The 26,417-nt window shown below is 40.4% G+C and overlaps 1 protein-coding gene across 20 annotated transcripts in view; it reads left to right on the top strand.

The window, feature by feature from the left end:
• The window catches only part of NFIA (nuclear factor I A), a 367,666-nt gene that overhangs the window by 259,149 nt on the left and 82,100 nt on the right, over positions 1-26,417 (top strand). For all 20 annotated transcript variants that reach the window (XM_048220512.2, XM_048220510.2, XM_044383811.3 and 17 more), the window contains 2 exons: positions 193-310; positions 6,277-6,404. In XM_048220512.2, coding sequence (XP_048076469.1) covers positions 193-310; positions 6,277-6,404 — 246 coding nt within the window. The remainder of the gene's footprint in view (positions 1-192; positions 311-6,276; positions 6,405-26,417) is intronic.

Raw genomic sequence — 26,417 nt, 5'->3', positions numbered from 1 at the left:
TACATTATAAAACAAAGTCTTTCTGGCATCGACAGTTTTTGTTGTCAACATTCTTTGGAGGTCAGTGTTCATTACTGATTATTTTGGATAAGCTTACTGTATAAATTCAAAAATAAAATGTGTTACATGCGACACTGATATATGCTCTCATTGATCTTTTATTCACAGAACATAACTATTTTTTTTTTCTAGCACCAATAGCTGCAGGAACTGGCCCAAATTTTTCTCTCTCAGATTTGGAAAGTTCTTCATACTACAGCATGAGTCCAGGAGCAATGAGGAGGTCTTTACCCAGCACATCCTCTACCAGGTAATTTGATTGGTGGCTCTCCATAGTTCCACACCTCGATTTTGACTCTGAGCCTAGAGGCGCTTGCAATGTGCATTTACTGGTAGAAGATACTAGAGAAGTGTGTTCAGCCCCAACAGACTTTCAGTCTTATTGGGAAGAGAAAGCAAATGCATATGTTGCAGAAATTACATATATATATGTATCGGGCAGTAGAAAACAGTGAGCTAAATTGTATGGCATAGGCCAAAAATAGTTAAGGAAGGCTTTATCCAAAAAGACTGACTTGTGTTCAGCTGTAAATGTTGGTTTACAGTTGGCAAGATGGGAAGGAAAAGGAATAGTGTCTGGGTGGGGTGAAGACGTGAGCAAAGCATAGAGAAAGGATGGATGATAAACACAGCATGTTCTCAGGACGTTAAGGACAACACTTGACTAGGGAGAAGGGCATGTGTTTTGCCTTATTTGGCAAAACGTTGACACTGGCGATACCAGTTCCCGTCCCGGTGCCTACAGCAGACCTTACAGCGCAGTCCCAGCGCGTTTCCCCCCACAGATCTCAAAATCCAGGCTATCGGAGTTGCCCTGCGACATGAAACCCATTTGATATCTAGGTGTGTGGTCACAAACGTGAAAGCAGTCCTGCGGCAGGGTGGGGCTGGCTCATAAACTCTGTGGCCCCAGGAGACCTTTAAAAAAGTAAAGCTGGAAGAGCACAACCAGATAAGGATTCCGGGGTTCTGGGTCCCCTTGAGGTCACAAAGCCCAAATCAAAATGAAGCATTTTGCAAGATCCTGTTGTCTCTCGATAACCGGTACCAGAAGGAAAGGGATTAGGCATTAAACCCACAGTATTCTTTTACAAATTGGCTTTAGCACTGGACTGTGACAACAAAGAAAAGAATGGTGCAGAACGATCTTTAATGTTTGTGTACTTTGCAGAAAAACGTTTCACAAAGGTATATTCTTCTTTCAAGCAAGCCCTGGAATTTTATTTAAAACAATGGCCAGATTATAGAAATTTTCCTTGATGGAGACTCCTTCTTACCTTGACTTTATATATTTTAACCAGCATTACTTTTAAAAAAAAAGAAAGAAAGAAAGAAAAAAAAAAAAGAATCAGCTTCGTCATGATGAATACCTTAAAGACAGTTAAAGAACCAGTTATTCCCTAAGTATAACCACCAGATCCTATGCTCATCTTCCATGTTGTTTAAGGGTTCTCCTTGGTTCCCTGTAGTATCAGATCCTCAGAAAAAAAAAAAAAGGCTGAAATCAAAAGTACATTTATAATGAAAGAATGAGATTGTGAACACATTCACGTGTTAATACATTTTAAGGATTTTGAATGTTTGCTGATGGAGCGGACATCGTGTGTAACTGCACTCAGTCAACATGAAAAAGCTTTGCAAATACTTGTGGGCAGTGATTAATTTAAAAGTTGATGGGCTGTTTGTTTTTCATATGTGTGCTGCGCATGTACCATGGACGTCCCAAATAGTCCGTGTCCCCCCCCCCCCCCCCGTCATTTTGACCGCTCCAGCTGTTTTGTTGCCTTTTGTTGTGATTCTCTGAGTGGAAACCTGGTTTTAATGTCATTTAAAAGGCTACTGTCATTCTCATATTCTGCAAATAACTAACCCTGATAAGGAGCTAATTATAAACAGCAGCAGTAGTTAATAACTTGGTAATATGTTTGTTTTACTCTCATTAGGCTCTCCTAGAATGATTTTTTTTAAAAAAAATTATTCTCTAAATATATAGACTCAGCAGAATTATCTGTGTACAGGTTAGAAAATGTGCCCAGAAGGATACCCCAGATTTACATATAGAAAAGTTCATCAACTAATCAATATTTGTTCATGCCGTGCCAATATTAATCGGTCACCTGCTCTGTAGCAGACACTGTATTAGATGCTTTACAAACCTGATATGATTTAATCTTCACAATACTTTTACGGTGTAGACAGTGTTGCCATTTAACAGCAGATCAACCCAGAGCCCAGAGAATTTAAGTAACTTGACCAAGGTCACAGACCTAGTAAATGGCAGAGTCTACATTCAAATTCAGATGTGCTGGAACTTTAAAGACAGGATATTTTCACATTGGATCCTCTTAGGAATGGGGCTTACTCTTTCAGTAAAGAACGAAAGAACATGAAGCCCCCAAAAAGGAGTATCAATTATCCCTATTTTTCCTGGGTACTTAGTGTTTGCTACCTTGAATTACTATTATTATCTTTGAGAGTTGTACATGTCCTGCCTCCCCATCTGACTGTAAGGCCCATATAGGACAGGGTAACTCCTCCAATTTGGCAACAACATTTCTTAACAAAGACATTGTCCTAGGCATTGTGGATATAAAGTCAAGTAATAGGAGCTTTACAATCTAATGGTAGAGACTGACAAGTAAATGGAAATTTTCAGTGCAGGGTACTATGAACATTCAGGTGAGAGTGATTTTGCAGATTTGTGGGTATAAGGTAAGGCTTCTACGCTTTGCCGATAGTCAGAATTAAACAAATATTTGGAATGAAGGTAATAGTTTTACCTTAGCTTCTAGGTAGAACTGCTAGGAACACAACATTCCACACGCAGGGAGAGATGGTGCGTCACTCCTCAAAAGAGTATTTATCTTCTCTCTTAGGTAGAGATCTTACTGGTACTTTCCTATTTTCCTCCAGTGTTTCTGGGAGAATCGAATCAGTGTGTTAGAAAGTCAAGAGCAAGAAACCAAAATCAATGACTCACTCATTTTTAAATTAAAAAAAAAAAAGAGATGGATAGGCATTAATACCCTGTCGTGGTAAACATCTCCAAAATCACAGAAGGGGTTGTGTAAAACTTGGGATAAAATATACTTTTTTATCCCAAAGAACTTCATCAAGATAAACCAGCTGTCAAGTTTGTGAGGTCAGTAAACTTTGTCTTGGAAGCCTTCACATGTCCATCCTGGCACGTCTAACTTGCTTCACTCCTGGATCTTTTTTTCTCCTCCACGCTGTACCTCCACCCCTCCAGACATTTATCCTGTATCAACCTCAGAAAAGCCCTTGCTTTCAAACTGAGGTGGGAGCTAATAACTACAGACTCTCACCTTTAGGATTAGCAACTGCGTGGGGTATTTGTGTTTTATTAGAGGACAGCAAGGAAATCAAAAATTCTAGAAACTCAGAAAAATATTAATAACAGAAGAATAACAGGCAGTGGAGTTGGCCTTTTGGGTTGGATCTCACTGAATCATGACGCTTGGGCAAATGCCTGTCACAAGTACTTACAGGGCTGTTTCTAAGTCAATAGCCCAATTCAGCGGTTTTTGAGCATCTGCTATTAGCCAAACACTTTGGTAGGCACTAGAGATTTAAAAAAAAAAAAGAAGAAGAAGAAGTTCCTTTCCATACAGATCTCACGGTCCCATCAGAACATAAAGGTCTCACCTTTTATTTGCCAGGAAACATAAGGGAAATGTTTATTTTGTTTTTAACATGGATTCTACCAACTTCCAAAATGATTTCAAGTGGCTTTCAAGTTTTAAATACATCAGGTCCTATCAAATGTAGATAGAGAAGCCAGAAACCATATGGAAAAATAGGAGCAATTGTTATATCAGGAACCTGACTCAAGAGTTGTACCTTACATTTAATCCTGAGATTCCTGGTTGCCAAGGCAAGAAGGGGAAGCACGAGGTTATAGAAGCTGCAGTTTCTGATAAAAGGAAAGAACAGAAATTCATGCAAAGAAACCATATTTTTTCTGGTTTTATGTATTAGAAGGATTTTTTTGTGTACATCCTTCTGTAAAAAAGTATCTATTCGATGTAGTTTCACATAAATTATAGAAAAGTTCTTCAAGTGGCTATTTTTCATTGAACTTCAAGGAAAGCCAAGCAAAGAACATAAAATAAGCTATTAAAGGTTTTCCTTTGGGTACTAAGCTAGCATGCTACAGATATGTTGCTTTGCTATGGTCTGGCTTTAATGAGAACAGAACTTGAAGGCAAAGCATACTAGAATACCAACTTTAATAATTAGAATTTCTTGCCTTACGTTGGGTCCTCAGCATTTTCTTATTTGGATTGCAGCCATCACCTCTTCACTGTCTTGCTGCCAATAGGTTCCATCTCTTTCTTTTCCTTTGCTTTTCCAAAGCCATCATCTGCACAGCTACTAGAGTGGACTTTCTGAAACCAACTCTGATGTCACTCCCTGTTGAGACTTTTTCAGGGAGTCTCTATGGCTGATAGGATGAAATCTGGATTTTGTATCATCTTCAATCACCTCCACCCCCTTCTTTCACTTCAGTTTCAGCCAGGCCACACACCTGGCAATTCTCTGCATGTGTCACACCTTCCTCATGATGATGCTTCTGCCTGATACACACCTCCCTCCTGGGAATGATGTTCAGAATAGCCAATAACTGTGTGACACGAGCGTACCAATTAGAACCAATGCTGATCTGGCACAGTGCTCAGGCTGAGTCCTGGAATGCCCCAGATGCACCCGATGGTAACCCTTTAGGTTTTGGATCATGAGGGTGTCCTGGGGCAAAGCTGGGGTGGCAAGGGTGGGGAAAATTACAGGGCTTGAGACAGTGACACTTCGCCAGTTGACAAAGAGCTATTTTGAAATAAAAATGGCTGCCTGAGTGGTACATCAGCCGAATACCAGCCTATCCATGCCCTTTCCTTCCTTATGCCAGTCTCCTTGACACTCACTCATACAGACAGCTCGGGAACTGTCTCCTTTGGGAAGCTCTTCCCAACCTCCCAGGCATACATTGTTTTCTTCTTTCATCAAGAAATCTAGTGTATCCTATATGCACTTTCATCATGATACCTATATTTCCCTTTTGCACAATGTTATTTGCCTCTGCATCTCTATCCGCTAGACCGTGAACTCCATGGAGACAGGGGCCATGTCTGATGCATCTCGATATCTCAGCATTTAGCACAGCACCTAGTACATAGAAGGGACGCAGCGTGTGTTTGATAAATGAAAACATATTAAAAAAATCTGTACCCTGACACATGAGGAAGAGATTTCTCAGCGGGCACTCCCACTAGGTATGAAATCTATTCATTCTGGTAGTATGTTAGTGACATAATCAATTAAGACAATTAGAACATATTAGCAACATGGCATTTCACTGTCTTTTCACTCCTGAAGCCTCAACTGGGGAGAAAAATTCAGTCCTTCAACTGGAGGAAACGAGATGCATTCTGGAAATTTCTCAACCATACCTCTCCAAAAATAAAAAAATCCAGAACTTCATTTGGGTGACCTCTGTGTAGGCATCAAAAGAGGAAGGGCATCAAGAGGATCGGGCCACTCTTTTTTCCATGTCCCTGGTTCTCAGAGGGAAATGTACTCCTTTCCCCAATTTTTTTTTTTTTTAATCTCTTTGGATCATTGTATTTATCTCTAGCACCTCCATCAGAGTCTGGACTATGGTAGCTGCGCAGCAAATACTTTTTGAATGAACAGATCCAAGTGGAAGATGAGAAAACATAGAGGAAAAATAAAAAAAGAAAGAAAAGCAATCCAAGCTCTTTTTGAAGGGCTCTGAAATCTGGTCTTTATCCTTTCTGGGGTGCCAGAGGGGTTGCGTGATGTGTAGGGACACTGCTGATGGCGAGGTCCCCGCCGCTGCCCGAGGAGGCACGAAACGCCGTCTTCCTCCCGGCGCTCGCAGGTGGAGACGGGAGCAGCAGCCAGCCACCAGTTCCTCAAAGGAGAAAGGAACAGGATGTGGCAGCAGCGGCAACTTGAGGGACAATAAAATCAAACCCAGACACTTGGAACAACACCGACCCGAGACTTTGTTCCACATCCAGTGACTCACTCAACTGAACAAGAGCCTAAAAAGAGTCCTAGGACTCCGCCGAGTTGCCCAGTTGCTTCCTCCTCTGGCTTTCTTTCAACCAGAGATGCGCTCTCCGAGAGAGGTGGTTTGGAGGGCTTTTCAACGTGTGCCGTTTGTTCTTTCAGCTCCACGAAGCGCCTCAAGTCCGTGGAGGACGAAATGGACAGTCCGGGTGAAGAGCCATTTTACACGGGCCAAGGGCGCTCCCCGGGCAGCGGCAGTCAGTCAAGCGGATGGCATGAAGTGGAGCCAGGTGAGCGGGGCTCGCGCGCTCTCGCCGCCGACGCAACGCACGTGGGGCTGTGCGGGGCGGGTCCCTCCGCAGGGGGCCGTGGGCAGATGCAGCTGGAGTGAGAGGCTGTAGGACGGGCTGTGGTTTTGACTCTTCCGTGGCCTCACCTGCCCTCCAGTCCCGTTATGCATGGGCCTTTGCTTCTGCTTTCCTCCTGCCTTTGGGGCTTGGCTTTTGGGATTATCTTTTAATAATCTTAAAAACCTGTCCACTTTTTCAACTGGGTGGATAATGTTAGGAAGGAGATGAGGGTCCCTGTGCTACAGTGTATGCTTGGATTTTTATAAAATGAGGTGTTTATTTTATTTTAAAGATTTTATTTATTTATTTATTTAGAGAGAAAGCATGAGTGGGGGCAGGAACAGAGGGAGAGGGACAAGCAGACTCTGTGCTGAACACCGAGTCCGTTGCGGGTTTGATTCCACGACCCCCAGATCCTGAGCGGAAATCAATAGTCGGACACTTAAACGACTGAACCATCCAGGTGCTCCTGGACGTTTCCAGATATTTTAAAGAGAGTTACATAACATTGGTATCAAAATTGGACAGATAGCCAACACACAAGAAGATTGTAGCTCATTTGTGAGGAGGTGTTTAAATGTGTTTCCCTGTTACTGGTTATCGCCGTGATTGTTTTTCTATTTAAATGGAACAACTATCTTTCTGTCCGTCTCTCATGAGCTAGGCAAATGATGATCCCTAGTCTGACCTCCCGGGATAGTCTAGTGTTGGCTCTGGAGTCTTGAGAGGAATGTGAGTAATTCAGCTAGCAGGAGCTTTTTGAAACCTTTCTCCGTGTCTAACCTCCACATGGACAAGGGAGAATCTTCTGTGCCTTCCTCAATCTGCAAAGTCAAATGGATAGAGAGGATGGAGTGTGGGCTTTGGAATAGAGAGGCAGAGTGTAATCCTGGCTCTTGCTCCTACCGGCGGCGGGATTATAGGCAAATGACCCAACTGCTCTGAGCGTAAGTGTCCCCATTTTTATAATCTGCCGATACTAATAGCTGTTCCAACGCTCTTGAGAATTACATAAGGTAACATACGCAGCCTATCTGAGAATTATACCTACCTAGCTCAGAGGAAGTTTGAAACAAAATGCTTCCTGGTCATGATTCTTTGCAAGAACAGACAAGCACCAAGGAGATTTCCGAACTAACTAACCCCTTTGTCTTCAGATCTTAACTCCTCTCTCTCCTCCTTGGCATATCAAAAAACAATCTTCTGAGGGAATGACGTGAGAGAAATTTTGGGGGTGATGAAACTGTTGTGTATCCTGATGGTGGTGGTGGGTACAGGAATCTATACATGTGTTAACATACGTAGAAATGGATACCTTCCATCCCCCAGCAGTTTTATTGTATGATAATTGATAATTCAAAAGAGGACAAAACAAAATCTCAAGCCCCACTAGCCTTGTCCTTTATCTTGCTCGCTTTACTAAAATGCAGAAGTTTCACTCCCATTCAGCCACCCTCATTGGGAACTTTCTGCCTGGTTCTGGGAATTGAAGGGTGAATGGGAAGGCTCTGGCTTTGGCTTTCAAGGAATTCGCAGTTGGGGGTGGGACACAGATGCATAAGGAGATCATTACCTGGTGATAGGGGAAGTGCAGGGATGGGGAGATTAGCCTCCATCTTCTCATTATTTCTAATTATTACCAACACAGCACTCAAGGTGTGGTGGATCTTCTATAAAGGTCATATACATCTGCTTCGCACCACACTTAGCTCATGCCGGTTCACCGAGAGTGGCTAAGGAATAAAGCCAGGCCTAAATGCAAATGAAAATGCTGACTACCCATTGCCGCTAACGGCATCATCAGCAGGATCTCAGCATAGTGCCAATGAAAAGTTTATGTGCTATTAAAAAATTAAAAGATGTACAACTTCTTTGAACCCTTTTTAAAAGGCTAATTAGAGTTCTAGCCAGTTTACCTGCTTCAGTGAAAACCAGAATCAAAATATATAGGTTTGGTACATGGTGCTTGAGTGTTGTACTAATGCAGTTTTATACACATGGAAGCTGCTTTCCTGTGTTGGTGTACATGAAGCTCCCCCACTGGGAGACTCTTCTGTGGGTCCTTAAGTAGATATTTTGGTGGGGGGCATGCATGTTGGGGGCAGAGGCAGGTTGAATATAGGGTACTTTGACCTAGCGACTCTTTTTTTTAGAGTAATTCTATTCCTGTTTGCACCTTAGGATTCAAATGATCATAGATTTGAACATCAGAATGCCTAGATCCTTTGCAGTCATTAAATAATGAAAGTTTAACGGCTGAATTCTTTTGGGGTAATGATACTATATATATATGGCATAATAGAGAAATCCCCCACAGTTATACTATATTCTTGGATTGATTCTCCATCCTCTCTCCCTATTGTATTACAGAAAAATGCAGTTTCATGGTATACATGTTGGGGGTTGGGAGAGGACAGTGGATAAATTTACATTTGGCCATATTCAGCATAGAAAGTCATAATTGAAACAGGGCCTGGGGGGACATTAAAACTCAACTGAAGGATGTTGTACATGTTCCTGGTGACTTTGGTGTCATTAACTCACACCAGCCATTTTAAATGGATAATTTATGCTGCCAGATGGTCCTTTTTGGGGATTTTCCATCTAGCCCAATCCCCTTTTTGGCACAGAGAACACCCTTATGTTGTTCCCACACTGATCCGGGCCTGCATAGCTTTTCCCCAGGGGTACAGTTCATTGAGTAGGAGGCTTTTAGTGGTTCACTCATGTAAATTACCTTCAGAACATGTTGGGAGTTATGTATATCTGAACGCACCCTTGGTTGCCTACATTGGGGATAATTCTCTCAAACAAATACTAAAGGATACTTTGTTTATGCCTCAGATGTGACGGGGGAAGCAAGGCCGGTACTTACGCCTCACTCAGAGAGCTTTGCATCTGTTTACCTGCCCTCAAATGCTTTTTCAGGACTCCCGGCCAAAAGAGGGCCGAAGGTTGCCAGAGGAGACAAATTTCCTTGAGCAACAGGAAGGCTTTGGAAAGTAAAACAAACCAGACGTGCAGTAAATTACATGGGCTCTTTCAAATGTCTTTTGTAGTATCCTGTTCCCCATTAGTTTATCTCAGCACTTTCAGTGCACAGCTCTTATTATCTGGGAAGAAGGGCATAGGAGATGAAAGATGATGTTAGTTTAAGAACATCAGACAACCTCAAGCTGACTTTTGCTTCTCTTACAATGCTACATTTGTTCCCTCCACGTAGTTTCATTTCCCAGTTATCTCAAAACTGGGTTAGATTCGAAGCTTTGAAGCTGATCATGCCCTGATGAAATGAGTCCTATGAAATTCTATCAAGCAAAAACTCACATACCATCAACTCTTGTTTATCTGTACAAATGAAAAATTACAGAGAGACTGATAATGCAAATAAATAAGAAGGAAACCAACAGGCGCCGACATGGGATCAGACACCGTGCTCGGTGCTTTCATATGCATAGTAAAAAATCACAGTTACAATTGTTGGAGTACCTTCTATATACCGGGTGGGGTTTTTTTTTTTTTAATTACCCTAAATTATGCAGACAGAATGGAATGATCTTGCCTCTGTAGACATGAAAACAGAATTATAAAAGGTTAAGTGACTTGCCTCGGGCCACACAGACGGTAAACCTGTGGATCCAGGGTGCAAACTTGAACCTAAATCTGAGTTCGGAGGTTAAGTTTTGTCTTCTATGCTCAGTAACCTCTCTCTTAACGCTTATGATTATAATTTAAGATCTCATGTTCTGGGCTTATATTGAAATTAAAAACATAATAACAAAAAAACAAAAAGTAACTCAACAGGAAGACTGAAAAATCCCCCACTTTCCTTATCCCAAATCATTGTCATATAACCAAAGCCAGAGAAGGAGTGTGGGTTATTAAATACACATAGGACACAATATATGAGCAAATAGTTAATTTTTAACAAAGTAAAATGTCCATTTTTCCCCCATAAAATCAAATCATCTTCGGCATTCAGATCTTTGTTCAAATAAGACGTCTTCAGAGAGGCGCCCAGTGATCTAAATAGTTGATGTTTGTCTTCCATCATTCTGTAATTTGTAACCGTGCTTTTCTTTCTTCATACCACTGTCTACTGCTATTGTCTGTGCTGTCTCTAGAGAACATGCACTCCGTGGGCAGTGGGACTTAGTCTGTCTTTTCCACTGCTTACCCCCAGCATCCATATCAGCATCTGGCACATAATAGGTACTCAATAGGGGCGCCTGGGTGGCGCAGTCGTTAAGCGTCTGCCTTCGGCTCAGGGCGTGATCCCGACGTTCTGGGATCGAGCCCCGCATCAGGCTCCTCCGCTGGGAGCCTGCTTCTTCCTCTCCCACTCCCCCTGCTTGTGTTCCCTCTCTCGCTGGCTGTCTCTCTCTCTGTCAAATAAATAAATAAATCTTTTAAAAAATAGGTACTCAATAAATATTGATTGATTGGATGAGTGGAGCCTACAAATCATTGAATTTGGGGTGTTTTCAATAAATCTAAAAACAGAATTTGCCACTAGTAGTCCTCCCAGAATTGATGTTTGCTATATTCTCAATCCATAGACTGTTACTTAATCACATCTAATTATTAACAAGTAGTAAGCCAAACAACCAATCAACCTCAACCATGAGTAATGGTGTACCAAACTATATTACAAGTATCCCTTCCCTTAAAGGGTATTCCTTTAAGTGAATCAAGCCTTTTTTTTTTTAAGATGATACTTTTATCGGTTTTTTAAAAGATAATTCTTTTTAAGATAATTCAGTATTACAAGCTGTATATCAAGAACCACAGTAGTGAATTTTTGTAGAATATTTTATGTAACTGCCCTGATTTATGTCTGAAATTTTTCAGATTTCCTTATCAAATTTTCTCTTCTCCAAGTATAAGGAACATCCATGTGAGACACTATGAGCCCTATAACATATGAGTTATAACCTTGCTACTCAAAGTGTGGTTGGAGGACTGGCAACATCACATCACCTGGGAACTTATTAAAAATGCAGAATTTCAGGGTGCACTTGGGGGTGGCTCTGTCCATTAAGCTTCTGACTTGATTTCGGCTCAAGTCATGATCTCGGGGGTCATGAGATTGAGCCCTGCGTCAGGCTCCTCGCTCCTTGCCCCTCTCCCTCTGCTCCTACCCCTGCTCTCTCTCTCAAAATAAATAAATAAAATCATTTTAAAAAACCAGAATTTCAGGCCCTACCCAGACCAACTGAATTTTAGTAGTTGGTTATGTTTATCTGGGTGATATTTCTAAGTGTTAGGGATTAAAAAGCCCTCTAGGCCCTTCTTTTGACTGTGCCCTTCAGTGGGTTCTCACCATTCGATCTTTGTCTGGAGGTACCCTGAACCTTCCATGGTGCACTCCCCAACCTTCCCCCCTACTTTAAATAGAAATGCCTTTAACATTTTTCTAGATAGATAAAAACCTAACCTATTTTAAAACAGGTCAGAGAAGGGAGCACACTCGCTCATTGACTCGTGCAGTGTTTGGATACCTCACTGCATGAAAGAATGAATGTTCTCCATCTTTCTCTCATCTTCCCCCACTTTAAGTGCATGAAGAATGACTGATCAGTATAATTCAAGTCAAACCAAGTCATTGAATCTTTATTAAGCGCTGACTGAGTACAGTATGGAGTACACACAAAGATGACTTCATCAGGTCCTTATCTTCGAGGGCAAATCAAATTTCCTCAGTTGTCAGCCACTATCTGTAAGATGGGAACTGTTGTTTCTGGCCCATCTCTGTCACACAGTTGTCACAATCAAATGAGGTAATGAACTTGAACTTCCATTCCAAGTGCCAAGGTCCTTTTTTAAAGTTAATGTTCTCTAATCATGTGAGGTATCATTAGGATTATATTCAGCTAGTGGTGGTTGAAAGCAGACAAGTTTAAATCCCTTGGAAGTAAAAGAGGAGAGTTGTTCAATCTGACTGGAGAATTCAGGACACTTTCCTCACAAAGGCAGCCATGGAACTAGGTGTCGGCTGGAACCCAGAAGAGAAACAGTCACTGGCCTGAGAGTGAGACTTGATATTTCTTAGCCTTTTGATTACTAGTGTATATAAATTCAAGTGTTCTTCCTGTATCTTTCTTCCTGAGTTGCAAGGCAGCTTTGTGGTTGTCCTGTGAACCTTTTCAGGCTCTGTGTCCCCAAAAGTGACTCAGTTAAGGGTCCAGAGTGCTTCACAGATTACTGAGTGGCACCACATACTACATTTGAGACCACAGCTGCGTCAAGCACATACGTTTCCGTGAAGTTCCACAAGAGGTTAAGATCTTTTTTTTTTAATTGTGAAAAAGCATGAAATTACAAGACTTTTGAGTGAAATTTAGTACTGTGCTTGAAAACAGGAGGTTTCTCCTGGAGAAAAATGTTCAGAAATAGCATGCCTTCCATTATGCCATGATTGTCAGACCTTACTAACAGACACCATTACGTTAGCCAAGATATCGGGAGTTTGTTTTTTTTTTTTAAAGGTTTTATTTATTTATTTGACAGAGAGAGCGGGAACACAGGCCGGGGGAGTGGGAGAGGAAGAAGCAGGCTCCCAGCGGAGAAGCCTGACGTGGGGCTCGATCCCATAACGCCGGGATCACGCCCTGAGCCGAAGGCAGACGCTTAACCGCTGAGCCACCCAGGCGCCCCAAGATATCAAGAGTTCTAAACAGTTCAATGAAAGGTTTTAAAAGTCAAATTTGATAAATAATAAGTTTAGTTGTAGTTCTCTTTTTAAAAACTTTCAGTGATAAACTTCTTTCTGAGATAAACTTCTTCCCAAAGACTAAGTAGTCTTCATTTTTGAAGGTGAAGATTAAGCAGTACGATAACATGCTGTCTGTTCTTATCATGATTATTAAGTAAAGAAATACATTTTTAAAAGGCAATTGTAAAAGAATATCTTTGTAAACATCTGGTTGACCACTGGCCTAGGACCTTTAGACACAGAGTTCAGTGTCACCGCTACTGGGAGCACAGTTGGATTTCACAGGCTTCTGTTCATTCATTGTCATTTTAAATACCACGGATTAGGTTCACTTGGATTCCCAACTCTGCTGGTCCTAATTTGACTGCCAAGCGTCATTCATCAATTTTAAGAGTTAGGGGAAGTTTACCAACTTGAACTTGTAGCTGAGACACATAGGAGGAGGCCCATTATCAATGCCAATAAAAAGGCAGCAGACTGGTAACAATAGTACATTGATCACAGACACTCTGCTGCACTAGCATATATTAGGGACAATGATTAAATCTCCCACAGTCTCCCGCTGTAATAGGAATAGTCACTGTTACAGAACAGTGCCATAGGATCAATGTCTTGGCTTTGCTTTTGCATTTATGGAGCAGTGGGAAAGCATCATTCTGCGACCACATTCTCTTCCATTATCCCTTTAGTATTGGCATCTGCTCAGGAGAGACTGGTGCCCCGGGGAGCACCGGGACAGTAGCAAGGGGGATGTTGCTTTAGGGATCCTCCTTCATCAGAGACATTTCATCCCAACAAGGGGTGATGGCAGGAAAAGTACATCACACAGTGAGCACTCTAAGCCCCCTTCCCAAGTGTCCTTACTTTCTTTATCAAAGCTGTTTCCGTCGGACCAAATAAGGGGCCTAAAATAACCTATTGTAATTGGAGTCCAAAAGGTTACCTATAAAAAGAAAATAAATACTCCTCTCACCTATATATAAATGTATTATATACGAGAAAGCATCATAAGAAAATGACTGTTATGTTCCTGAAGCCTGGTATAGTACCTGGCACAGGCTCTCCATTCAATCAATGTTTGTTGAATAAATAAATAAATAATAAGCTGGAGACCACACATGTCTGCGCTCGCCCTGCGAGCAGGGCAAAGTGCTCAGGAAGCAGAGCGCTGCGTACGTTGGCTGTGTGAATGAGTGCAGCCCCTCTTGCATCAGAACCCAGATGCTCAGTCTCGTGAATGCAGAAGCTCCCCCGGAAAACAGATGCTGCATTTCAGCTGGGCTCGTCTGAGTAAAGAAATTATCCAAATCTCCAAATTGTTAATTTCATGTTTGAAATTGAGGCTGTGTAAATATTCCAGAAAGGAGGAAGGAAGAGATGGAGCTTATACCTTGGATCTAGATGGGAAATCTTCTGCCCTCCCCGTCCCCATCTCCATCTTCAGCACGGCCCCAGCGGCCTCGGTTAGCGAAGTGCTGGCTCATCACATGGCCTTACTTAGCATGTTGTAAGGAGGAACTGTGCCGCAAAGTTTATTCCAGCCACAGCAGTCCTTGCAGGCTCGCTGAGGAGAGAGAAATAAGAGTGACATAGCATGTATCATAAAGAGGAAAAAGGACAAATGAAGACTCACAACTCTACAATTCTTATATTCTGCCATGACCCCCAACCTGCCTGGGGACTTGAGGCCATGTCTCTGAATTTTCATTGCCTCATATGGAAACACTGGGGACAGTAAAACAGCCCAGGCTGTGTACTATATAGCTTTGACACGATCAGATAGATGATAAGTAGGAGCTCCCATTTATTAAGCACCAGCTGTGTGCAAGGTACTGTGCATAGCACCAGACAGAGAGTACTTTTAATATATGTAAAGTATACTTCATAAGCCATAAAGCTTTATCCAAATACTATGTATCTTTTTGTTTTGGTAAATACTTGGACAACTCTGAAGTGCTATATGAGTTTAAGATACAAGCATACCTCATTTTATTGTGCTTCGGTGTATCGCACTTCTCAGATACCGTGTTTTTCATGAAGGTTTGTGGCAACCCTGTATCAAGCAAGTCTGTGGGCATCCCTTTTCCAACAGCATTTGCTCACTTCCTGTCTCTGTGTCATACTTTGGTAATTCTTGCAACATTGCAAGCTTTTTCATCATTATTATATTTGATATGGTAATCTGTGATCAGTGGTTATAAGTTGCAGGAAGCTTAGATGATGGTTAGCATAGTAATAAAGTATTTTTAAATTAAGGTATATATGTTGTTTTTTAGACATAATGCCATTGTACACTGAGTAGACTATAGTATAGTGTAAACATAACTTTTATGTGCACTGGGAAACCAAAAACTTCATTTGACTTGCTTTTTGGCAATATTCGCCTTATTGTGGTGTCTGGAACTGAACCTGCGTTATCTCCGAGGTATGCCTGTACGTGAAATTAAATGGAAAACATATTGTACATAGCTGTGTCTATTATATGCAAAGCACTGTGCAAGGTGTTAGAGGGGAAAAATAAATAAATAAACCAAGATAGACCTTGCCCTCAAAGTGTTTACTGCCAGGGAAGGAAGGAGGGCTAACTGCTTAAACAAGTACCCATTTGCTACAATACAGGCATGAGTATGCTAAGATTTGTGCGGTCAGGAGTTTGTTCATTGGCTTGGATCACAGTCCTCCACTGTACTTGCTTGAAAAAGCTGGTGCATCAACCTTTCCATTATTAAAGGAGCATTAGTAAATGCTAGTCCCTATTTCCTTCCCTTCATAATACCAGCCTTATCTTTCTTTATCTCTAAAAAGCACATAGAAAACCGGTATACTAGAAAACTGTCTCAGGAAGTGCGCAAAGCAATGCCATCTGACTCCAGCAAAAGATCTTTCTGCACCCACGGAATCACATCTCCCTTCCTGAAACAGAGTGTTCTGATTTGTGGGTAATGAAATTGGGCGGAATCTAAGCAAATGTTTACTTAGAGGAAACACAATTATTCTGAATTGACATTAAAGTCACCAAAGGGAAAAATAATCAGAAAGTGTAGTTGGAAGAGAAGAAACAAAAGCGATAGGTAGGTAGGCAGACAGATCAGACTTACTAAGAGTTTCCTGTGCTGGTTTTCCTGTATCTAATAAATTTTATTTATCTAGCATTATTAGATATTTGTAGAACTCAGACAGAAGGTAGTTTTAACCTCTCATATAAAGAGAAAAAATTCTTTAGCATTCTTACTTCCTCTGTTCTGTCAACACAGTGTAGATATTTCATAGACTCAAATAATACCACAATTTGATTAACAATGAAAGATAAAGCGACCTGGATTTTGTCATTGGAATGCTGCTGAAGTGTTTTATAAGTAATAGCTAATGTTTGTTGAGCACTTACTATGGGCCAAACATTGTTCTAAGAGAGAAAGAGAGAGAGAGAGATTTAATTTGTAAAAAATGATACAGGTCAACAGTAAATCTATTTTCCAGACTTACTTCCCTCTCTCATAGGTTTTTATATTTTTCCCACATACTGGTTATTCTATTCAAATGTTAAACAATCAAATACAACCCAACTGGTCTATATAGGAATAAAGTTTTCTCTTTTTCTGGCCATCAGTGTCTTCAATAAAGCTTTTTAATACTCCAGAATAGGGGCTTTCTATGGGGAATAGGGGGAGAGGAAGAAAGAAACCTCCCTGCCCACACAGATCTCAGGGTCAGTAGCTTTTCTGCCTGTGCTAAATGGCAGTTTCCGATGCGATTGGGAACATCCCAATCGCTTTCCTGCTCGGCAGAGGATTACAATAATGCCTATTTATCCCACTCTGTCCATCCAAGGATTTCAAATACATCATAAACTCATCAATTAATCAAAGACATGGCACCCATTTTGAGATGATGGGTGAATTACATCCTACAAGATTACGAGAAATGCTCACATTGGCATAGTAAATCAGGGGCTGTTTCCTTGATAGATTCCTGAACAACGCAAATCCTAAAATGGAGAGGGTTCCCTCCAGCACTGAATCACAAAGTGTGTCTCTCAAATAGGAGATGTCAGGAATAAAAAAAAAAAAAAGTCACTTTATGTCATAGCATCACTTAAACTTGATGAAAAATTAAACCACGATAGAAAAACTGAATCTGTTGAAATACAGTTAATTGGCTCACCTCCCCAGAGTAAAGTATTACTGACCTCACCTTCTTGACAATTGAAGGCCCCTCTGAAATTGCTGGGTGTCAAATACTGGGTTACTCTGGTTCTTGGTTCTGTGGTCTGTTTGGAGTGAGGAACTCCGTGTTGTGATTCAGTGGCTTCAGCCCACTGTGGAGAACAGGCTTTCCAGATAGCTGTGAACGTTCGGTATTTATTCACTGGGACACTACTCCAGCTCTTCTGGGTTTTCATGTGGTCCACACCTCTTACTGCCCTTCATTTTGAAGAAATGTGCCAACTTTTGGGGATTGTACGTAATGAGAGGTAAAGTTTCCGTTTGCACTGTTGGAAATGCACTCAAGTCATTAGAAATTCAAGGAATGACAGCCCAGTATCCATTTCTAATCTGAAGTGTCCTCTGGAATACCAGATTACTCTGCCTTGTTAGGTATCCCAACCCAGAAACCACTCCACTGTGATTAGCTTCCAAGATTAATGAATTCTAGGATATCAAGATTACTTATGACTCAGTGCCAGTCCGAATTTGCCATCTGCCTTTCAGCCATTTCATGAACCCAACAGAAGAGAAGGTTTATCAAAATGGCTGTACAGCATCTCTTCTGTTTTAACACTCTTTAGGGACTGATATAAGCAGCTCTTCATGTTCTTATGTCAAAATACATATGTAAGGATTAAAAGTAGTATGGGTTGCATAAGAGTGCTTTTCAGGGCCAGTTATTCTTTGATATTTATCACTTCATAGTGGTGACACCTGCTTCTAATTTTAAGAGTTCTCTTTTTCAGTGGGTGATTTTTTTTTTCTTTTCAGAAAAGAAATCTTATCCTCAAAAGACTTAACTGGTAATTTTTCTCCTTTTGATGTGCTTGATATTTTTATGAGTTTGTCCGTCAGCATTGAAGCCTTAACATGCCTTTAGTTTTAAAAAAATCTTTATAACACATAATCATTATATCGGGTTACCTAAATTTATGTCCTCGCCACACATTTGGAGACTTTTCCAGAGATATAATTTGTTATAAATGTCATTATTGCCACTTGGACTACTTGATAGTTGTCGTAAGTGGAGTGAAGCCGTAGAAATAAACTGTCTTGTGGGAGCCGTTCAGCCACTTACATCCAGTATACGTATTTGGTTGTTTTTTACATTCAGGGACATGGTTGGTGACAACTGTCATTTGAGATTGGTGAGTGGAAGGAAAAAAAGGAGAAGACCCTAGTTTTGTCTATTTAGACACATATGGAAACAGTCCTCGGTTTGAGGGGAGCCAGCCCACTTGTAGAACCCAACGTGGTTTGCTTTTCAGTTTTTATCTTGTGTAAAGACCTTTTCCTAATAGATGCTGGATAAAGTTAATTATACGAGTAGAAAAAGCTGCAAAAGATGGTATATTGCTAGCAGCCCATTCTGATTGGCCTGTGGGGAGTTGTCTGTATAAAATTGGATCCTTGTGTTGGGTTCCAAAAAAAAAGGTGTGAATATGAAGGAGAAGTGCTAAATCATGACTCCAGAGAAAATGTCGGCCACGAGCAGTTTTTAGTCTAAGTGAAAACCAAACTTTAGGATTTGGACAAATAAGACAAGGAGAAAAAAGTGTGAATCATTAACTCCAATATAAAAGCATGACGGTGATCAAGTTTCACCAAGTCTAAGTGAAGACATGCAACAAAGACTGTGACTGAATGGAACCAAGCCGTTGACTTAATTGATATGAAAAACTTTGCCAAGTATTTACCCTTAGTGTCAGATAAGTAATTTTTAATACAATATTTCTAAGATATGAAGACAGTTAAGAAAACAGCACGGTTTTTAATCACTGCACTCATAAGTAAACGGATCTATCATTACGTTGTCACAAAGAATGACAGTGAGCAGAAACACGCTGCTAATCCCTCTCAGATAAGTATTCAGCATAATGAGACAGACACCGTCTCTTGTGTTGAGTGTGGCATTAATCAGGAGAAGTGCAACTTTCCACAGAAATTGCTTTTTTTCTGATATGTCATTGTTAAAAAAAGAAACTGTTTTGTCAGATATTGCTTCAGAAGAGAATTTATGTAGCTGTGCACAGTTATTTCCCTTTTTAATTTTTTTATTATAATAATATTTTTTTATTATGTTAGTCACCATACCGTACATCCCTGGTTTTTGATGTAAAGTTCGATGATTCATTAGTTGCGTATAACACCCTTTTTAATTTTTAGTTTGTGTTGTAATGGTGTTTAAGAACAGTGTGGTCCCTTTGCATGCACAGGGCTGCCTTGGAGTTGGTGGTTTATTTTGTTTTGCACAATGAACATAACTCGAAGTGTTCCTAAGCTTTGAAATGACCCGTTGGCTCATCTATCGAAAATGAAGACAGGACTCTTGTAGAGAGAGGTTTTCCTTATAAAGAAAGGCCAGGAGTTTTCTGCATTAAATAAGAGCTCAAGAGGGAATCTCTTTCTGTGAAAAATTCCATGTGAAAGTGATGAAATGTGTTGCCCCCTTCCAGCATCCACAGGCACTGCCTTTAAAAAAAAAAAAAATTCCTTTGGCTGTGTAGCGTCCAGCTGAACTATGAACTACTGCATAGTTATAAAGTCGTATCAGTTCAGCTCCTTGCACAGCTCTATCTGCCCACTTTCTCGGTGACTCAAAGGCCTTTGATGGCAAAGAATAGGGTTATTGAAGGATGGTGGGCAGATTTCACTAAGTAACAGGTGGAGGTCAAAGTACTTTATTTGTGGGGATGAACACAGTACAGAGATGAAAAATCAAATGCTTTGCCATAATAAGGTTTAGCAAGAAACTGCTGACTACACTAAGCTCAGATTCTAGCTGACAGAACCTTTTCTAGTGTTCATTACTTGATTTCACAGTTCAAGCAATTTGAAGAGGCCTCAAATTATATTTCTTTTTTCCCCTATGAAATGTTCCAATCAGTTTCAAATTTTACCTTAAGTAAAGTGATGGGCATTCTGCTTGTATCCAAGGAACACGGGGATTAATAGATCCCCAGTGCAGGCATATCCCAAACATGGAACATCACAGGCGACATCTCTAAAATTAAATTTTACCAGTAAGACCCGTAAACACCAAGCTTTAGATCATGTTCTAATTGACAGAGTGAGCATACTTTAATAAACACTTAACGTCACATCATTGCAACTAGTATTCTAGATAGAGAAAAGTTTCTATAAAGATGTTTACCAAGCTTGAGCACTGGATTATCCCTAGCCTGTTGGAGATGGGGAGGAAAGGGCAATTGTTTCCCCTCGCCTATATGTAATTTTGTGTTTGTATAGTGTGTATGTTTTGCTTTGTAACTTACAAAAGAGCTACACATGCTGAAAAAATATAAAAGTGAGGTTTACCTGCTGTATCACAGTAGGACCAAAAGAATGAAAAATTATGTGGTGGCATATAGACCAGAGCTGTCTAATAGAACTTTCTGCAGTGATGTGAATTCTCTATAATCTGCACTGTCCAACATTGTAACAACTAGCCAAATATGGCTATTGAACACTTGAAATGTGGCTTTGCTGAGCAACTGAATTTTTAAATTCATTTAATTTTAATTAATTTAAATGTAAGTAGCCACATGTGGCTAGTAGCTACCATATTGGATAGGGCAGATATGAACCAAACATATGTGTGATTTAGTCTTTTACTTTTCAGCTGGGTATCTAGGCAGGATGAATAAAGCATTATGCTATACTCTACTGAACTTATTTTTCATGCAAAGGAAATTATTTGGTGTTCTCAGTAATTTCTTGTTTGTTCTCAGTCCTCTGTGAATGTGTGTGATTGCTATGTTGAGCCAAAATCAATCCTTCCCTGAACACATGGGAGGATGGGATAGTCAGCGGAAACATGGGACTTGTAAGTAGTAGGAGCATGAAATACAGCATTTTAAACTTCAGTCCTGACACTGGGGTGTCTGTATTCACCCTGAAAGGAGAGGAAATCCCCTAAAAACTCAGGAAACTTTATTGTTGGCCCAGGAACCAGATCTTTATATGACATTTTCCTTGTGTCTATTCTTTATCCTCCCGGGTTGTAAATTTTCACTCACAAACGAACATTTGGAATACATTAGAGAACTCATCATTTCTTTTCTCCTGAATAATCCATATAATTTTTACTCCATTCTCCCATTTTTAAAAATTAAAGAAATCACTTGTATGCAAGCCTTTTAAATTACCTGAACTTCTTTATGATGTGCTAATTCTTTTGGGGGTCCTTTCTGCTCATCTTAAATGGTTGCATATAGAGTAAGAAGGATAAACCTCAGAAGCTGTATTAACTTCCATTTTATTCTCCCCATCATAAAAATGATTTTAAAACATTTCTATTCACTGACAAAGGTTAAGAGTCAAAATAGTCTGAATGTTTTACCTTTTTTATCGTTGAGTGCGTTAATCATAATAAATTACATTGAAATGAACCGTAATGGATTTTATCATTAGGACGCAAATCTAAGACGAGTGCAGGATCTTCAACTACCTCCTCATATCACACAGCGTGTGTTTCAGCCCAGAGGAACAGAATGGCCCTTTAACTGTGGGATTGATCTGTGCAATCACAGCCTTAATTTAGCATCACGTTTGGCGATTCTCTCAGCACAAGGTGTAGATGAGATGGTCCGAGAAAGGTCCTGTTCTTGCCTATGCAGCAGCTGCTGCGTTCTCTCCATCCGGAGGAGATGAGTCCGAGCATAAATTTGCTGGTGGTAGATGACTTACAAAATATGGTACGGGTACCACCCAACTTTCATCCTGAGCTCGAGAAACGGTGTGGAAATGGATGCTGATACCATTTGTCTGACAGACGTGACTGGGGCACCCATCACCCACACTTAGACCTGGAGGTGTAAGGGAATCGGAATGCCCGGATGGAAAGAGAACAGCCACAGTAGACAGTGTGCCATTTAGGCTGTAGAAAAATATTTGAGTATCATTAATGAGCTCGATGTTCAACCAGCTTGTGATTCGTCTGTATTAGTTAGATAAATAAACAATCGGAACTTTTTTCAGGAAGAGGCATCTCAGGGGAGCAGTGCCTGGAAGTGGGAAGAGCTCTGGCCCCCTGGGTTCAGGTCCCGCTCCTCCCAGTAGTGATTGTGTGGCCTCTTGCCTTCTTCAGGACTTCCCTCCCTCTGTTATCCTCTCTCTGAGTCTTTGCTTTCTGCCCGTCACGCGGGCAAGCATGCTTTGCTGCCTCCCATCTTCAAGAAGCTGTGCTTTGCTTCCCCCCAACGCCCTATAGCTTACCACCCCAGTTTCTGCTTCCCTCTACGCACTCATTTCACTAGGAGTTGACTACGTCCGTTTTCCCTTCTTCGTTCCTGATTTTGTAAGCCATTCTAACCTATCTTCCGTGTGCCTTCCTCTCTTGGAGCTCATTTATTCTCATTATACATGACCTCTCAAAAGCATTCGACTCACACCATCGCAGCATCCTTGAAATACTTGAGTCGGTCAAACTATGCTTTCCTGTGAGTTCGACGACTCAGCTAGGTTGCCTGTTTTGACACTGACTTTCATAGCTCAGAGGCCTCAATACTTACTGAATTCTAGATAATCGTGTGTGTTCGACTTTACCTCTGGTTGAGGTATAACTGCATTATAACAGACTAGGCTTGGGAGGTACCAGTGGGTCTTAAAGAAAAAGACTTTTGATCCTGCTTGTGTTTGCAGGAGGCTTTATAGAGGAAGTAACTTGTTGAGCAGGCAAGAGGCCTCTTGTGAATATTAAATGTATGTATTTGCTATTGAACAATTTAACATCTTTGGGTTATTACGTTCTTCTAAGTCTAGGCGATACTTATTTCTTGGAGTTTCCGTCTTAAAATTACTGATAATAAATGCAGTATGTTTAATAAAATCCTAACTAATCCCTACTAATGCCAAGAAAAACCTTTGCTATACAAGACAAGATGATTCTTAGTATACTTCAGAGTTGTTTTTATTTTTTGCATGTTCTTTTGCAGCTGATATAACCTCTCCTTGAATTTTTTCTTTGGATAACCAAATTAGAAACTTCAACTATAAATATACTTTATTGATTTAAGGAGGACATAGTTTGTATAATGTACAAGGGGAATTATATGGGGCAGTGTGATGTGGTACAAAACATACAAGCTCTAGAACCAGAGACCTGGGTCTGAAATGCTACCGAATAGCTATTTGATCTTAAGCAAGTTGCTTGACATCTCTTGGTGTCAGGTTTCTGCAATATTTAGTTATAAGTAGGCAGGATATTAATACCTACCTCTTGGAAAATGAAAATGTAAGCATTTGAGTAATTTGTAAGTACATGGCACTTAGTAGGTACTCCATAATTTGTAGATTTTATTCTTTTCAGTCTGTGTTTTGGAAATGATCAATTTACAGAGGTTTGATGACCATCTCGTTAGCTGCCTCTTGGCTCTCTTGAGGCCACTGGATGGATGAAGCTTCCAGCAGCCTTCAGGTTTGGTATAATCGTTGTTCTGCTAAAGCAGTAGTAACGATAGGTCATTGGGAATTAGATGAGGGCAATGATCTGGAGAATACATAAAGTCAAACTTGCAGCATTTTGTAGTCCTCTCTAACCTGCTTATATATTGGATTTTAAAACAAAAGTGCAGAGTTTGCTTGTTTCCAGAATTTTTCCCAGATTGCAACAATAAATGCACATTACTGAAAACTTTCTGTTCTTGACTTTGATACTTTGAAGAAAGAAATATATACCAGTTAAATCTTCTCTGACAACTTGAATAACAACAACCCAAACTCCTACAACAGACAAGATAAGGTCCTGCTGTCCTGAGTAGCATTTCCCAAGGATAATTTTCACAGGACAGTGAATTTTTGAGTAAGTCCTACGACAAAGTAAGCACTCACACTGACTTTTCACAGCTTCCCTTTTTAAAAATCCAGCGTGTTGTTCCATTGTTTCTGGAATAGTTATAGTTTATTGTGATCTCTCCCTTTTCCCCCCTTCCCATTAATATTGTACCTCCTTTGACTGCTAAAAATCCCCTTTAAGAAGCTTCCTTAAGCAAAGAACAGCATTGTACTTTCTTCTCATTCCTGTAGGACTTGCTTCATAACTGTCCCTGTAAAGTTCTTGGTCAAAGTATTCGGTAAATCTCATAATTTGGGAGACAGACGGAGTTGAAATTATGTTTTTTCCTTGTATCTTCTTTTTACTTTCTGTAACATCAGGTTGTAGAAAAACTTACCAAAACAAACCTTGATTTGTTACAGGAAAACCCAAGAATTATTTTTGAGTTTTTTTTCATGTCATTTGATCTGATTTTGTTATTGGTATTTCTTAAAAGAATCAGGGGGAAATAGACATTTCCGAATTTATTTGGAAATAAAATTTATGCCATTGGAAATAACCACTTATTCGCTTCTTTTCCACAAAGATGTCTTACTCTTTTCTCTGGGTGAGTGTAGGCTAGTGGAAAACCTCACTACCTAGCACATATTTGCTAAAAATGGTGGAAGCTTCTGGAATTCTAGAGAGTAATTAGTGTCCAGTAAGCATCTTTAATGCATACAGTTCTAGCATGGACGGTAGTCTCATATTTGAGTAACATCTTAGGTTGCTATTGCTGTATAACAAATTACCACAAACATAACTTGAAACAAAACACATTTATTACCTCTTTACCCTATTACCTTATTACCTTATTACCAGTTTCTATGGGTCAAGAGTCTGGCCATAGATTAGGTGGTCTCTCATCTCAGGGTCTCACAAGGCTGCAAGCAGCATTTTGTTCAAGCTGCATTCCTTTCTGGAGCTCTGAGTCCTCTTGCAAACTCTTGTGATTATTGGCAGAATTGAGTTTCTTATAGCTTTAAGACTAAGGTTCCAGCTTTCTTAAAGCTGGCTGTCAGCCAGGAGGTCCCTGTGTTTCCTTGCCATGTGGCCCTCTCATTGGCCCCTTTACATCATGGCAGCTTACTTCTTCAAAGGCAGCAGGAGAATCTCTCTGACTTCTAGTTCGTGTTTTAAAGGGTTCACCTGATTAGGTCAGGCCTACCCAGGATAATTACCTTTTACTTAATTCAAAGTCACCTGATTAGGGACCTTAATTACATCTGCAAAAGTCCCTTCACCTTTGCAGTCCAACAACCTAATCACAAGAAGAGCATCCGTCATATTCACAGGTACTGCCCACATTCAGCTGGAGGAGATTATATGAAGTATGTATCCCAGGGGCCAGGAGCCTTGGGCCATCTTAGAATTCTGACTACCACAGATATTAATGATGACTTTGATGGATTCTTTGTGAGTACTGTTTTTGGCCTGTGCTTTCAAGGTTTTCGTATCGGGCCTCTCATTTACAACCACCTTCAGGGATCAGAGTCACTGAATGACTAGAATTTCACGTTTGCCTGTGTCCTCTGGACACTGTTTGAAACAACTCAGGTAGCTTAGGAAAATGGCAAAGGGGAGAGAAATTCAGAAAGTCTGATGGCTAGAAAACCAATGACAAGCCAAAATGCTTTCTGAAACCCATCTTCTAGGGGCACCTGGGTGGCTCAGTGGGTTAAGCGTTGGACTCTTGATTTTGGCTCAGGTCATGATCTCAGGGTTGTGAGATCGAGTCCCACATTGGGGAACTGCTTAATATTCTCTCTCTCCCTCTGCCACCCCCCACCACTTGTACATGCTCTCCCTCTCTCTCCCTTTCTTTCAAAAAAATAAGAAAAGAAATCCATTTTCTATTTTCTTTACCATCATTGGGCTTTTTTTAGAGGAATCAATAGGAGAAAATGTCCCATTGAAACACGGCATTCTGCTAAATTTCTGCTTCTTGTTCTATAAAATTCTTTATTTTTACACAGTGAAAAGAACATTGAAGTAATATTGTTTGTTCCAGAAAAAGGGCAGCATTACTTTATAAACTTTTTTTTTAATCTGATGCTTCTGAAAAATACATTGAAATCAAAGTTTTGCTTTATTAAGAAAAAACCAATCAGTCATTAATCTGTACAGGCATGGCATAACAGTTGTGCACAGCTAATTGGTAAAAGAAATTGTAACAAGAAGCTTACATTTAATCTAAGGGGCAGAATCCAAATTTGATT

The sequence above is a fragment of the Ursus arctos genome, unplaced genomic scaffold (assembly GCF_023065955.2).
Source record: "Ursus arctos isolate Adak ecotype North America unplaced genomic scaffold, UrsArc2.0 scaffold_12, whole genome shotgun sequence".
NCBI lineage: Eukaryota > Metazoa > Chordata > Mammalia > Carnivora > Ursidae > Ursus > Ursus arctos.
Note: the sequence above shows the minus strand (reverse complement) of the source record. Positions and strands in the feature narration are given on the sequence as shown.